Source organism: Monopterus albus, unplaced genomic scaffold (assembly GCF_001952655.1).
Source record: "Monopterus albus unplaced genomic scaffold, M_albus_1.0 scaffold318.1, whole genome shotgun sequence".
NCBI lineage: Eukaryota > Metazoa > Chordata > Actinopteri > Synbranchiformes > Synbranchidae > Monopterus > Monopterus albus.
Window position 1 is genome coordinate 715,368 of NW_018128198.1, and position 13,462 is coordinate 728,829.

Here is a 13,462-nt window from a genome sequence, read left to right on the forward strand (position 1 = left end):
AACCTTTTGAAATGTTACGTATAGTGTTTGATTTACTGAGTGTTTTGTTTTTGTTTGTGAAGCTATGACAATTTATCTTTATAATATCTTCCCTAGATTAAATACCGAGAGGATGCCAAGAAAGAATTCAACAATTACTCCATTGTGACAGACACCCCGGTGTATGTGACTGCTGTTCTGGGTAACCACTGGGCCAGTGAGGTAAGTGAGACAGACCTTTACAAACATAAGTACATATATCCATTATTGTTTTGATATCCTATTGTGTATTGATTAAGCAATTGTCATTGACAGGTCAACTATAAGGAGGCTTATCAGAAGGAGAAGCACATCTATACCACTGTTCTGGATACCCACGACTATACCAGATGCCAAAACTTCAAATTAATCTTCAGCAAAGTAAGTGAAGTTAAACATGTCTGTCTTTCAGTCAGAGACTAGACTTAAGATAATAGATTTGTAAATGGTATTTAAACATGCCACAACATATTGATAATGCTCTACGTTTTCTGTCAACAGAAAAACTACACTGATGTCTGGGACAAAATCAAAGCCACGAGTTACAAGATTCCACATGACTCACAAGCTTTGCGACATGCCAAAACCCAAAAGATCCTTCTTAGCCACGTGAGTCTGAGTTTTGCTCGTTTCACTGCTGTGCTGATATTTTCTTCAAATGTGAGTTTTACTGTTGACATTTGAGAGCCAATATGGGTCATCTTGCCCTTTTAGGTGAAGTACAAGGAGGACTATGAGAAGTTTAAATCTCTCTACAGTCTGCCCAAGTCTCTTGAGGAAGATCCTCCTACTGCTCACTGTATCAAAGCTGGAAAACTGGTCCTAGACGTGAGTTGAATTTGATTTGCCATCTTCTACATGTCTTTATTTCAGTTAATGAGGAATACAGGAGTCCTGTAAGATTGGCTTTATTTTAACAAATAATCAGCTAAACTACATCTAACTGTATAGATTTATTTTGTGCATATATAATGTGAGAAATCAAAGAACCACCTGTTGTCCCTTTTCATAGCGTTTGTACAAGGAGGACTATGAGAAGAACAAGGCCAACAACCATGTTCCACCAGACATGCTGGAGATCCTGACTGCCCATAACACTCAGAACAAAGTCAGTGAGATCGGCTACCGCAAGTATCTACATGAGTGGATTTGCCGGCCTGACATGCAGGTGTATGTCGAGGCACGCAAAGTCAACAAGCAGCTCAGTGATGTGAGTAACTGTCCATGGCTTGATATTCTGGATGTTCATGTTATTTTATAGGCGCAGGAGATAGAGACAGGTCAAAGGTACAGCTAAGTTCTTGCTTATATTTCGTCAGTTACACATTAACTTTATATTTTAACATGGAAAATTATTGGCTTATACCTACCTTCTGTAATTATATATACAAGGAAAGTTCAAGGGAATGTATAGATGAATAGATAGACAGATGCTTATATACTTATCCTTATGAAAAAAGGTCAGGTTTCAGTCAGCTGTAATACAAACACATCTGCCAAAAGTCATTTAACTTGTGGGTTTGTTTTGCTCCAGTTCTTCTACAAGGATGATCTGAACTATCTGAAGGGTATTGGCTGCTTTGCCTGGGACACCCCAGAGATCCTTCGTGTCAAGCGTGCTGGTGATCTTCAGAGTGAGGTTAGCAGACTCAGTATATTCTTTCTTTATTTCTTTTAGTAATATTTTTGAAACTTTCTGTTCTCTTTCCACAATTCACATTTTTTTCACAATTCCTTGTCTCTTTGGCACACATGGTTCATCTTCCCTTTCGATCTATACACATTTTATGCTACCTAAAGTTTTTATTTAGAAGCAGTGATAACTGCCATCTTGTGTTTTTATTACAGAATAAGTACAGAGCCAAAGGTATTGAGGGTTTCCAGGACTATTCGGTAGTGATGGACACTCCACTGTACCAGACAGCCAAGCAGAGCTCTGAGCACCTGAGCGATGTAAGTGACTTTCTTATTACCTCTGTTTCTAACTTTATATTGTTTTTTAGGTAAGAGAAAATCATGACCCGCTTCTCATCTTTCTTTTCTTTTTCCAGGTGCACTACCACTATGATTACAATGCAAACATCAAGGGCACCAACACTGCTCCTGCTGTTACCGTGGAAACAGAAAGGGCACGCCAGGCTAACTACATTCAGAGTGATGTAAGATTATTTTCCTTAATAATGAGTGTACTCATTTAGGAGTTACCCTCATATACTGTTTTCATAGTATATTTAGTGTGTTATGGTTGTAAAGAGTACACTACACAAACCACACTATTGATTATGCTATAGTGAGCAGTAATTTGAGATTTTGAATATGGATAATTTAAAGTCAAAGATCAGAAGTACAACTTCTTTCAGCCATCTCTGTACAGTCATTAGCAGTGATGACTGTATCTCAAACTGTGTGACAGACTAAACAACCGTTGTTAAAAAAAAGAATAAAAACTTCTTCTATTTCCCTTTTAAGAGTTTACCTTTAGGATTTTGTTCAGCATCATCTTTCTGTATATCTACTGGTATATATGGTTTTCCAGTTGAAATACAGCCCAGCTCACCCTGTCGTGTTTGTGTGTGCTTCTCTCAGAACTGGTACAAAGAGGCCAATAAGCACTCCATGCCCACTGGTTACACCCTGCCCTATGACATCCCGCCCATCAAGCAGGCCAAGCTGAACAGCATTATCTCTAGCTATGTAAGTATTTCACTTTCTTGAGTCATCCAATTATCCTGTCCTCATGTAGTTTGAACTTACTGAGCCACATACATTTGCTTTTATTTTCTAGGTGAAGTACAAGGAGGTCTATGAGATGATGAAGGCCAAGGGATACATGATTCATCCAGAAAGTGTCGGGTTCGTCGCTGTAAGGAAAGCCAACAAGGTCATCAATGAGGTAATGTAACAAATTGCTGCTACTGCTAACCTCGTCATACTGTATATAGACAGGCGCTAGAACCCTGAAATTATCTACACATCATCCGGAGTAGCTGTATATGACAACGCAAATGTCCGAGGCATTTGACCTGAGCATTAAACAGACTTTATCCTGCCAGCTCCGTCAGCAATGTCTGAGTGTGCCCATGTGAGAATACAGCAGCTTATATTCCATAGTATTTACATGGAGCTAGTGGGTGTGTTTATGAAACGGCGTATGTCACTTTCTACTCTACTGTAGCGCCTGTATCGTGAGGACTACCACAAGCACAAGGACAAGATCCACACAACCTACGACACCCCCAGTATCAGACTAGTCAAGAAGAACCAGGACCACATCAGTGACGTACGAAACTATTGTCTCACAATTTATGTCATTCATGTTTCTATTTTTATTCACATAGCTTGATGGTGTATAATAATAGTATGTTTTGTTAACGCCACCTTCTTGTTCCCATCGCCTTCTAGTTGTGGTACAAAGAGAAATATTTCAACAGCAGAGGCCAGATGATCTCTTTGCCTGTTACACCTGAGCTGATACACTACGCCCATGTCAATGAGATCAACAGCGAGGTATGGTGACAACACACATAGGTTTGACACACAAAATTAACTTTAAAATGTAAGAAATTGTTCATTAAAATTGTTTTTTTTCTTTTAGCTGAAATACAAAGAAGATCTGAAGTGGCTGAGAGGCATCGGCTGCCACCTGTATAACAATCCAGAGATGGTCCGTATCCGTAAAATCACCAACTTCAGGGTATGTGGTTGTTGTTTTTTTTGGTTTTTGGACACAGTATCTCTTTATATCAGAGTCCTTCAGTTCCTCTCCATATTCAGATTGCTACAGTGGCATCACGATAGTTTGTATGCCCTGTTTTAGTTGAACTATCCTGTGGATGCCAAGAAGAACCTTGACAGCTACCACGTGGTCTTGGACACACCAGAGTACAAGCGTGTGTCTGAGCTGAAGACCCACCTAAGCAGCGTAAGTCGGTTTCCCAAACACACTTCTTCACACTATCAGGACTCCAAAAAGAGTACTGGTATATATCCCTGCATTAAGTAGCTTTTAAATAACTTTTAATGTTTCAGGCTTTTTTATAAGATTGTTTGTATACTGTTTGTTTGTACATATAATATGACAGGCTTGGCTGAGCTTTGGGCTTGACCTTTTCTGCTCTTCTATTTCCAGCTGATCTACAAAGCCCAGAGCAAGGCGGAGATGCCTAAGGTCACCACAACTCCAGACTCTGTGGATTTCAAGAGAGCCAAATGGGCCCAGCTACTGACTAACCATGTAGGTTTAGATACAGCTTCACTTACTGAATGTATTGTTTTACACAGATTTATTTTCTTTTTCTGATCATCTGATGGTTCTTCTGTTTCTCTGCAGTACCTGTACACAGATCTGGCTGCTAAGCAGAGACCTCATTACACTCTAGAAGTTGAAACTCCACACATGGGCCATTCTAGAAAAATGAAGGTGGTCTACAGTGAGGTAAGTCTTCTGCACCTCATTACTGCTGTTGGGCAGTGGACTCATTACCCCTCACCTCCATACAATTTAAATGACAATATCTCCCTTGCGTTTGTATGTTTACTCCATAATATTCTGTAGAATACTACTATAGAAAAGAAATAGCTGTAGATCTTCATAGTAAACTCTAGGTATCACAATTAAGTAACATTCATTATCTAACTCTCCTCTGACCCAAATTTGTGATGTGTTGCAAAAATGATTTCTTCCCTCAGAACAAGTACAAAGAACAATATGAGAAGTTCAAGCACAAGCACACTTCCATTGCTGACACACCTCTCCTGATCCGTGCCAAGAAAGCCTACCTTCAGTCCAGTGATGTGAGTATCCTCGTTGGATAATTGGTAGTTGGACACTATCAACCCCACTATATGTATTTGTGTTTGATGACCATGTAACACATTTTGTCCTTAATGTCTTCAGCTGCGTTACAAAGAGATTTTTGAGCTCGCCAAGGGCCACTACCACACTATCAAGGACGCTCTGAATATCGTCTACCACCGCAGGGTCACTGATGACGTCAGTCAGGTCAGCCGTTAGAAATGAGCTTGTTTGTTAGGAATGTCGTGCAGTCTTTATATTTAGACGATGATTTTAACTTTTTCATTTTACTCACTATTTCTCTCTCAATCTCTCTACTTCAGGTTAAATACAGGCACAAGTACATTAGTTCTCTGGGAACATGGAGGTCCATCCCCGACCGTCCTGAGTTATCCTTCAACAAAATTGTCAATAAAAATGCCAGTACTGTGAGTATTGTTGACTTGCATTTTAAAATGATGCACCCTGTGTTAACATATTTACCCACAATAGGTAGAAGGGTTTATAGTATTGTTGACATGCTTTGTACTCTTTCAGTTAAATCTCTTTTTATGGCTCTTTTTAGGTCAAGTACAAGGAGGACCTAGAATGGCTGAGGGGTATTGGCTGCTTTGTGTGGGACACACCTGATATTAAGCTGGCTGAGAAGAACACGGCGTTGTACAGTAAGGTGAAGGATCCATTTATTTCATATTGTAATAGTTCTGATAAACTGCTATGTCAAAAATACCATGTAATATTCACTGTGTGTTGTTTTAAGTTCATTCTTGTATTGTCGTATGTGTAGCGTTCTTTAATGGAGCGTTATATTTCTCTTTTTTTATTTCTGTGTAACAGAAACTGTACAAGTCTTTCTATGAAAAGAACAGGCACAATTTCAAGTACACCAGCGACACCCCATTCTTCCACACTGCCAAGCATGCCACCGCTCTCACTGACAATGTGAGTCCTTTCATTCTTTAACCCAATACAGTGACTGACAAATTGATTTTTGAACCAGTGTTATAACTAGTTTGTTGAACCCTGTTTGATAAAATTATACACTTTAGTCAATCACATTTCTCTGTGTGTGCATCTTTACTGGACTCTCAGCTTAGAGGTAAAACAGTGTGACTTTGATTATTGTCTATAATGTTTAGGATTTTTAACTGTAATAGTAATATCACATCTTTACAATATGTCCGTTGTTTTTCATATGAACCTGTTTTAACTTTCCTTTGTTCTCTGGTAACTTCTCATCACAAGACAGTGCACATTGTTGTCTGGATATTTGTCTTTAACCTCCTTCTGACATTCTGAGCAGAAAGCTTACAGAGCTCGTTATGAGAAGTCCAAGGATAAGTACACCTTAAATACAGAGGAACCTAGATACCAGCTGGCCAGGCATGTCGGCAAGATGAGCCAGGTAAACGCTCTGGTTGTGTTGAACGACCCGGCCTGCTTCCTCTACTGCTACCTCCAGTGTGTTCCGTCAGGCCTCTGACTCTGCTGCATGAGGTCATCGATAGACCTACTGGTGATCATCGTCGCATGGCGATGATAGTTCATCCAACACGATACATTTCTCTCTGTGTCTGTGTTAGTGTCCAGTTGTTCTCACGTTTTGTCCCACAGGTCATTGTCAACAGTGCCACTCAAATAGCAGCTGGAATGCTATCTTGAATGAGCAGGACGCTCCTTTATTTGTGCCACCAGAAAAACAGCTAAATTACGCCTTCGCTGATGGTGAAGTAATGATTATTAAATCATGACTATGTCTAAAGAAACAAATGAACAAATCTCAACAAAATCAAACTGGAGTACTGTCTCTCTGAGGGCACACATGAGGACAAACAGCTCCTTCATCACACTTGGATCTCTGGAGTATTTCTCCAGTTCTCCCAGTGTTACTGCTGTTTTTCACGTGTCCTCAACTATGGCATGCTGTGTGTTCTTGTGTGTGTGTGTGTGTGTGAACAGGTAAAGTATAAATTCAAAGCAAAGGATCTGCTAAAGAGAGGCTGCAATGAGCTACAACGCCCTGACATTCTCACAGCTCTTTACCAGTCCTTTATTGGCAGTCAGGTAAACAGCCACAGTGTGGTGAACCTGATAACTCTGATCCCTGTCCACAAACAGTCAGTGGACTGTGTCGTTTTAAGACTCACAATTATATTTGTAAGTTAGCGGGTACATTTGTTCCTCCCTGCTGTTTCTGGACAAGATTTGAGCATATCAAAAACTCCTTCCCTCCATTCAACCCACTTTAACTCCTAAAGGGTTTGAACTTCCTCACATTGCCCCCTTCATTTTCATGCCTTTAATCCCTCAATCATCTATTTATTTGTCTTCCTATCTCATTGATTGCTGAACCTTTAACTCATCTTTAAATGCAGTGCAGTAGTTCCCCAACAGCACACACACATATCTAGAATAAGAAATGCAGCAGGAAGTGGAGGAAGTGTCTGGAGAGAGGGAAGTCTGGGCATCTTTGCTTAGACCGCTGCCCCCGGGACCCGGTCCCGGATAAGCGGAGGAAAATGGATGGAATGGATGGAAATGCAGCAAATAGTAGCATCAGTCATCTGATATACAGTTTGTGTCGATTGTCTAGATTTCTTTGTAGATAAGTCGGTGCCATAATGTCCTTTCTGATGCAGTTAAAGTGTCAAGACACTTTTTTGTTGCTTGACCTTTATCATCTTCTCTTGAGTTAACCTCGTCGTCATTGAAGCCAGTTTATACGTCGGCCTCAGGTTCAGTGAGCAGTAGCATAAAGATGAGCTGCTGGTCCACATGAACTACGTGGGCACTGCAGACTTTCATGAGCGAATAGTGGTAATACGTGTCCTTACCTTCATTTTCACCTGCTTCAGTTTCACCATTTGTGTTTGTGCATGTCTCATAAAGCATGTTTTTATAAACTCTAGCATGGCACCACTCCATTCAATACACAATACACAGTATGTTTCTGACTTTGCTCTTATACTGGCAGAAGATTATCTAAGAAGAACCTGAAGAGTAAATGAAAAACAAAATAAACGAATTGTGTTTTACACCTTAGCTTTATTATGTCATTTTCAAAATTGACTGTTTCAAATTGAAAACTGTCTGATCTTAACTGACTGAGCAGGACATCATTTGTCTCCATGTCTGCCTCAACATCATAGTAGTTTCTTTAAGTTCTTTCTTTTCAAGGTCACTTTTCGCAGATTTGTTATTTACTTTAGCAAGACAAACTGTCAGAACATTCATTATTAAAAATAAAATGATTACAGTGGTAAGTTGATTATGAGTGAGTCTGACTTTCTAAACACACCATCCTCCTTTATCAGTGGAGGTACAGGCAGAAGTATGAACGTGCCAAGGACAAGATTGCCACTGTCCTGGAGACTCCTTACTATGAGGCCCACAAACGCAGCCTGAAGATAAGAGATGTAAGTCTGGTGTGGGTGTTAGCATTACTTAGATTTTGATTTGTTTTGAACTGCTCCTTACTATGTGCTGATAATTACTCCTTAGATCCTCTACAAGATGGAGTACCACAAGAACAAGGCTAAGGGTTACACCTTGCCCTTTGACACTCCACACCAAAAGCACATGTTGAAGGTCAAGGATTTCCCCAGCATTGTAAGTTCTACTGCACCTGTCTTACTTTCTTACAGAGGTAAGGAAGCCAGACATATGAAATACATCTTTATGTTTGCATTTTGCAGCTGAAGTACAGAGAGCTGTACGAGAAGAACAAGGCCCACATCAACATGGACCTTGAGGCTTGTTCAATTCAAGTTGCCAAGGATGCCTACAAGAAAATCAGCAATGTAAGTGCCTTTGGTAATGGTAGCACAAAATATCACTTTCTGTTCACCATTAATCAAAACTGAACTCAAAATGCTGATTAAACATTTGATCATTTTTAGCTGGATTACAAGAGAAAGTATGAAGCGACCAAGTTCAAATGGAGCTGGATAGCAGACAGACCTGACATTCTCAACGCTATCAATAACACCTCGCAGCTGAGCGATGTTAGTCGATGCTTCTTTTTATATATATGTGTTATTTTCCATTTTTATTTCAAAATGCAACATCCAACAATATTTTTACATTTGATTTCATTGTTTCACCCACAGTTTGAGTACAAGTTTGACCGAGAGATGCTGAAGGGCTGTGTGACGCCTATAGTTGATGACAAGCTAACTGTCCTGTGCTTAAACAATAATATAATGGCCAGTTCTGTAAGTATCCCCCTTCTTTATGAACAACTCTGTGATGGAATGAAACTACTAAAGGGCAGAGAGACTTCGTTTGAGATGTCAAATACAACTATTTCACGATGTATTGTTTAATATGCTGTAAACTAATATTTTATTCATTTCTTCAAGCTAAAATACAAAGAGAAGTATGAAAAGGCAAGGGGCCACTACATAGCCGTCGCAGACACTCCTCAGATCCTCCATGCCCAGGCTGTGCGAACTCTGTCGTCTGTGGTAAGAAATGTTACACTTTTGTACACCTTTGTGTAAATCTTTGTCAGCTTTAGAATAAACTGTACCAGACAGAAATAGCTGTTTTTAAGACTACCACAACATGTTTGTCATAACGTCTTTATGTTCTTACTCAGAACACATACAAGGAGGCCAATAAGAAGATCATACATTCTGGCAAATTCACCACCCTGCCTGTGACCCGCGACACTGCCCACAGCAGGGAGGTCAACAAGCTCGTCAGCAAGGTACAACAGTCTCACATTTGTTTTACAAAGTCAGCTCACACTCCTGGACTGTTTTTGTGTTGTTGGCCGTCCCACTGTTGCCATGTGCTTGCTCAAGGAGCATTTGTTGGTTTTTCCTCAATAACAGTAGTAATGATAATAATAGTAATAGTAAGGTCTAGACTTACTTTGTGTCCTGATTGTGATTTGGCACTATACACATAAAATTGAATTGAATTGAAATGAATGTTCCTTGCTCTGTTTACAGAACGTGTATAAAGAAAAGTTTGAGAAGGAGAAGGGCAAATCAGAGTATAACCATATGATTGAACCACCTGATGTTCAACATGCCATGGACGTGGCCAAGAAGCAGAGCAGTGTGAGTGCTGAAATAACATGTTATTGAGTTTATTCAATATCCAGGTTGCAGTAGTTTCACATCTTTTCTGATTTTGGTTTTAATGTGTTGGTCATTTTTTGGCAAATAGTGTGTTCAGTCTGCTCTTCTGCCCAATGCCACAGATTATCTACAAGAAGGATGCTAAAGCCAACCAGAATTACACTTCTGTTGTTGACCGTCCTGACATAAAGAAAGCGACCCATGCCGCCAAACTTATCAGTCAGGTAACCATTACCTGAGTGGTCCTGGTGCTGGGACCAGGCTGTTTGCAGGTTCAAGAGCATCACTGTCAACTTTTATATGGCTGTTGTTCACTCTGTAATTGAACATTTCGATTGGGGGGAAGTTTTTTTTCAAATCTCACTCTGACCTGGTGATGGGGACAAGAACACCTGTATTTAAAATTCTTCCAAATATCACTTATCCACAGAATTTAAGGTTGTTAATTTTGACTGTGCAGTTCACAAGCCTGATTTTTTTTAGTTCCACAATTAGCCTTAAATAGATGTACACTCACTCTTGATCAGATGCTTAAATATAAATATATCCCCCTGGTCCACATGTTATTAGACCTTTTAATGAAAAGAATGGTAAATGTTTTGTATTTGCACAATCTCTCAAAAACACCAGGAAACACAAATTTTTTCAACAAAAATCATTAGAAATGTAATATTCTCCCACCATTGATGATCACAACAATGATGGCTTTGCAAAAAGAGCATCAAGTAACAACAACAACAACAACAAGAAGACCTGATGGTACTGGCCCATTAATTCTTGTCTTGTTTCCATCAGATCGGCTACCGTGACAAGGCCCGTGAGGAGGCAAGCCGCGGAGGTTCTCTGACCTTCCGCCCAGACATCGACCTGGCCACTAGAGTGGCCAAGCTGAACAGCCAGGTACACCAAACCATTACTGCAGGAAAGATCAGCTGCTTGGATGTCGGATCAGCTTCCATATGCTATTATTGCTGGTAGATGCTTAGCAGCAGTTTTGTAAAAGAACTAGCAGCTGCTCCATAGTACTTCATCTGCCTCCCTGTGTTATAATCCACATCTTAATTTCTCATTGTGACTTTCTGAAAGTAGATTTATATGTTAACGGTTTATTGTACCGGTCCTACCTCCATCCTTAAACCAGTCCTCCTAAACTCTCCTCTTCCTCCATCCAGCTGTTTCCATCAGAGGAAACCATATAGGGCCGGGCAGCAAAAGCCACTCATTTGAGATGCATTCTAATGTAAAGTGTGAAGAGGAATCACACTTTACATTAGAATGCATTTTTATTCATGACAGCTCTCTCATGGATAAAAATGAAAAATAAAATGGCGCTATATATTAATCATTGTTTAGAAGATGTACAGTTTGACTGAAGTTGTTTTTCTTGTGCAAGAAGGGATACAAACTAAAGTGGACCACACAACATGTCCAAGGTTTTTATGAAAAGCTTTTCAAAGTGTCCCAAGTTACTCATCCCTCATAAAAATCATTATAGTATGTCATCCTTGAAATGTTTCCAATGTGTTAACTCTTACCTTTATAGTTGAAGTACAAGGAGAAGTTTGACAAGGAGCTGAAAGGAAAGAGACCAATATATGACCTGAAGGAGGCCAAGATCTACAAGATTATGAAGGATGCCAATGACCTGGCTAGTGAGGTAGGTGCTCCGTCAACATGATGTCAAAACAAGGCTTCATTCTGTAGATTACTGTTCAAGACAGATTTAAGAGCTCCTGTCCAAATTCACAGATGCCTTTTTATGCCTTTGCATGATGTTTGAAGGTATGTTGAGCAAGACAGACCAGACTAATTTCCTTCACCTTCATAACACACGTTTGTTTCACACACACACACACACATCCAGTTGTCCGTGCATGCTGTCTCACTTTTCTCAACCCTTTTGATGGTTTCATTTTTATTTTTTCTGTAATCATAATTTATTTTTGTTTTATCTATTATATATATGTAACTGACCCTACCCCCAGGTGAAGTATAAGGGCGACCTGAAGAAGATGCACAAACCTGTGACCGACATGTCCGAGTCTCTGAACATGCAGCACATCCTGGGCACCAGCAGACTGTCCAGTGACGTAAGACATCAGCCTTTAACCCACTCACATTCTCACCCACTGTGGTTCATGGAGATGCTGCATATTATTGACCATCTCACTGATTTATGCACTAAGTTCAAATATCAGTTATGCTGTGACCTCATCTGGTAGTGATCCTTACCCTTCTCACCCTTTACCTTTTGACCTTTGATCCATCCTATCACTTTCTATAACCTCTACTTTTTGATGTTTTCGGTTTGATTTTTTTCTTTGTGTACTGTGTACAAGTCTAGTTTTTTTTTTTAATTAATAAACATTTAACACACCTCCCTGCTTTTCCATCAATTTTCAATCATTTCACACATTTTACTGCCATGAGTGGCATGGACTGCCATTTTAACTTTGACTGGTTGTTTCGTCAGAACTGTTTTCACAGTTAACACTTTTGTTGATCTCATAAAACATCACATAATGGACGGGAGTAAACTCCAGGCGGACGTTCTTTTTCTCATTTGCTGTACTGAGCTGTTTTACTTGACTTGGAATTCCCCCTGTAGTACTGCTACAAGAAGAAATTTGAGGAGAGTAAGGGTCACTACCATTTGATTCCTGACAGTCCAGAACAACTCCATCTCAAGGAGGCCTCTGAGCTTCAGAGCACCGTAAGTGGTACAGACTTTGGGATCAACGAGCAGCATACCCTCCCCAAAACACAGCTGTGGATTTCATTTCCTGCACCTACAGGAGGGTGGTGTTACATTAGTGTTTAAAGATGGTTTAAGGGTTATGTTGGGAACAACAAAACATACTAATGAGTGGTGAAGTGGCATCTAGTTGAGACTGATGCTAATTATGAAATGGTACCATTTACGTTTAACTTTGTATATGATCTCTTTCTATAAGCAATGCAATTCAGTCATTCACAATAAATAAAGAACAAAAATAATTTTACTATAATAATGTATAAAAGATAATTTGGATACATTATCATTCTAAGGTAAGACAGTGCAGACTTTTCTGCCTTTACATTAGTAAAATAATATAAAATGATAAATATTAATGCAGGTATTAATTTGTGCTTGCTGTGACAGATTTCACAACTCATACTGTATAATACTTAGACTTTTAAAGGTTTTTAGTTGTGTGTGAAAATGAATGGAAATCAATACATAAGGTACCTGGATAACGTCTTGAAAGCTGCCAGCTGACATTACACCTGTGTGTGGGCCGTTCCAGATCAAATACAAGGAGAAGTATGAGAAGGAGAGGGGCAAGGCCATGCTGGACTTTGAGACTCCGACATATGTGACTGCTAAGGAGGCTCAGCTCATGCAAAGCCAGGTAAATACATCGTCTTTCACCTGTGTTTCAAGTGGCTGCAAATGCAATACACCTTCCATTATAGGCCTCTCTCCAGATCTAAGACTTTCAGTGCCTGCTTATATATTAGCCTGTATTGAATTGCCTCTTGTTATATACTGATAATCTTTGGCTTGTTAAATGTCAAG

At 39.7% G+C, this 13,462-nt stretch overlaps 1 protein-coding gene across 1 annotated transcript in view; it reads left to right on the top strand.

The window, feature by feature from the left end:
• Window positions 1-13,462, top strand: part of neb (nebulin) — a 69,689-nt gene that overhangs the window by 42,594 nt on the left and 13,633 nt on the right. The window contains 36 exon segments of the mRNA XM_020623997.1: window positions 97-201; window positions 295-399; window positions 520-627; window positions 733-846; window positions 1,031-1,228; window positions 1,553-1,657; window positions 1,867-1,971; window positions 2,070-2,177; window positions 2,605-2,712; window positions 2,804-2,911; window positions 3,194-3,298; window positions 3,421-3,525; window positions 3,614-3,712; window positions 3,836-3,940; window positions 4,148-4,252; window positions 4,349-4,453; window positions 4,708-4,812; window positions 4,916-5,020; window positions 5,137-5,241; window positions 5,379-5,483; window positions 5,651-5,755; window positions 6,117-6,218; window positions 6,773-6,877; window positions 8,128-8,229; window positions 8,315-8,422; window positions 8,509-8,613; window positions 8,713-8,817; window positions 8,923-9,027; window positions 9,175-9,279; window positions 9,414-9,524; window positions 9,772-9,882; window positions 10,026-10,127; window positions 10,699-10,803; window positions 11,447-11,560; window positions 11,889-11,993; window positions 13,191-13,295. Coding sequence (XP_020479653.1) covers window positions 97-201; window positions 295-399; window positions 520-627; window positions 733-846; window positions 1,031-1,228; window positions 1,553-1,657; window positions 1,867-1,971; window positions 2,070-2,177; window positions 2,605-2,712; window positions 2,804-2,911; window positions 3,194-3,298; window positions 3,421-3,525; window positions 3,614-3,712; window positions 3,836-3,940; window positions 4,148-4,252; window positions 4,349-4,453; window positions 4,708-4,812; window positions 4,916-5,020; window positions 5,137-5,241; window positions 5,379-5,483; window positions 5,651-5,755; window positions 6,117-6,218; window positions 6,773-6,877; window positions 8,128-8,229; window positions 8,315-8,422; window positions 8,509-8,613; window positions 8,713-8,817; window positions 8,923-9,027; window positions 9,175-9,279; window positions 9,414-9,524; window positions 9,772-9,882; window positions 10,026-10,127; window positions 10,699-10,803; window positions 11,447-11,560; window positions 11,889-11,993; window positions 13,191-13,295 — 3,903 coding nt within the window.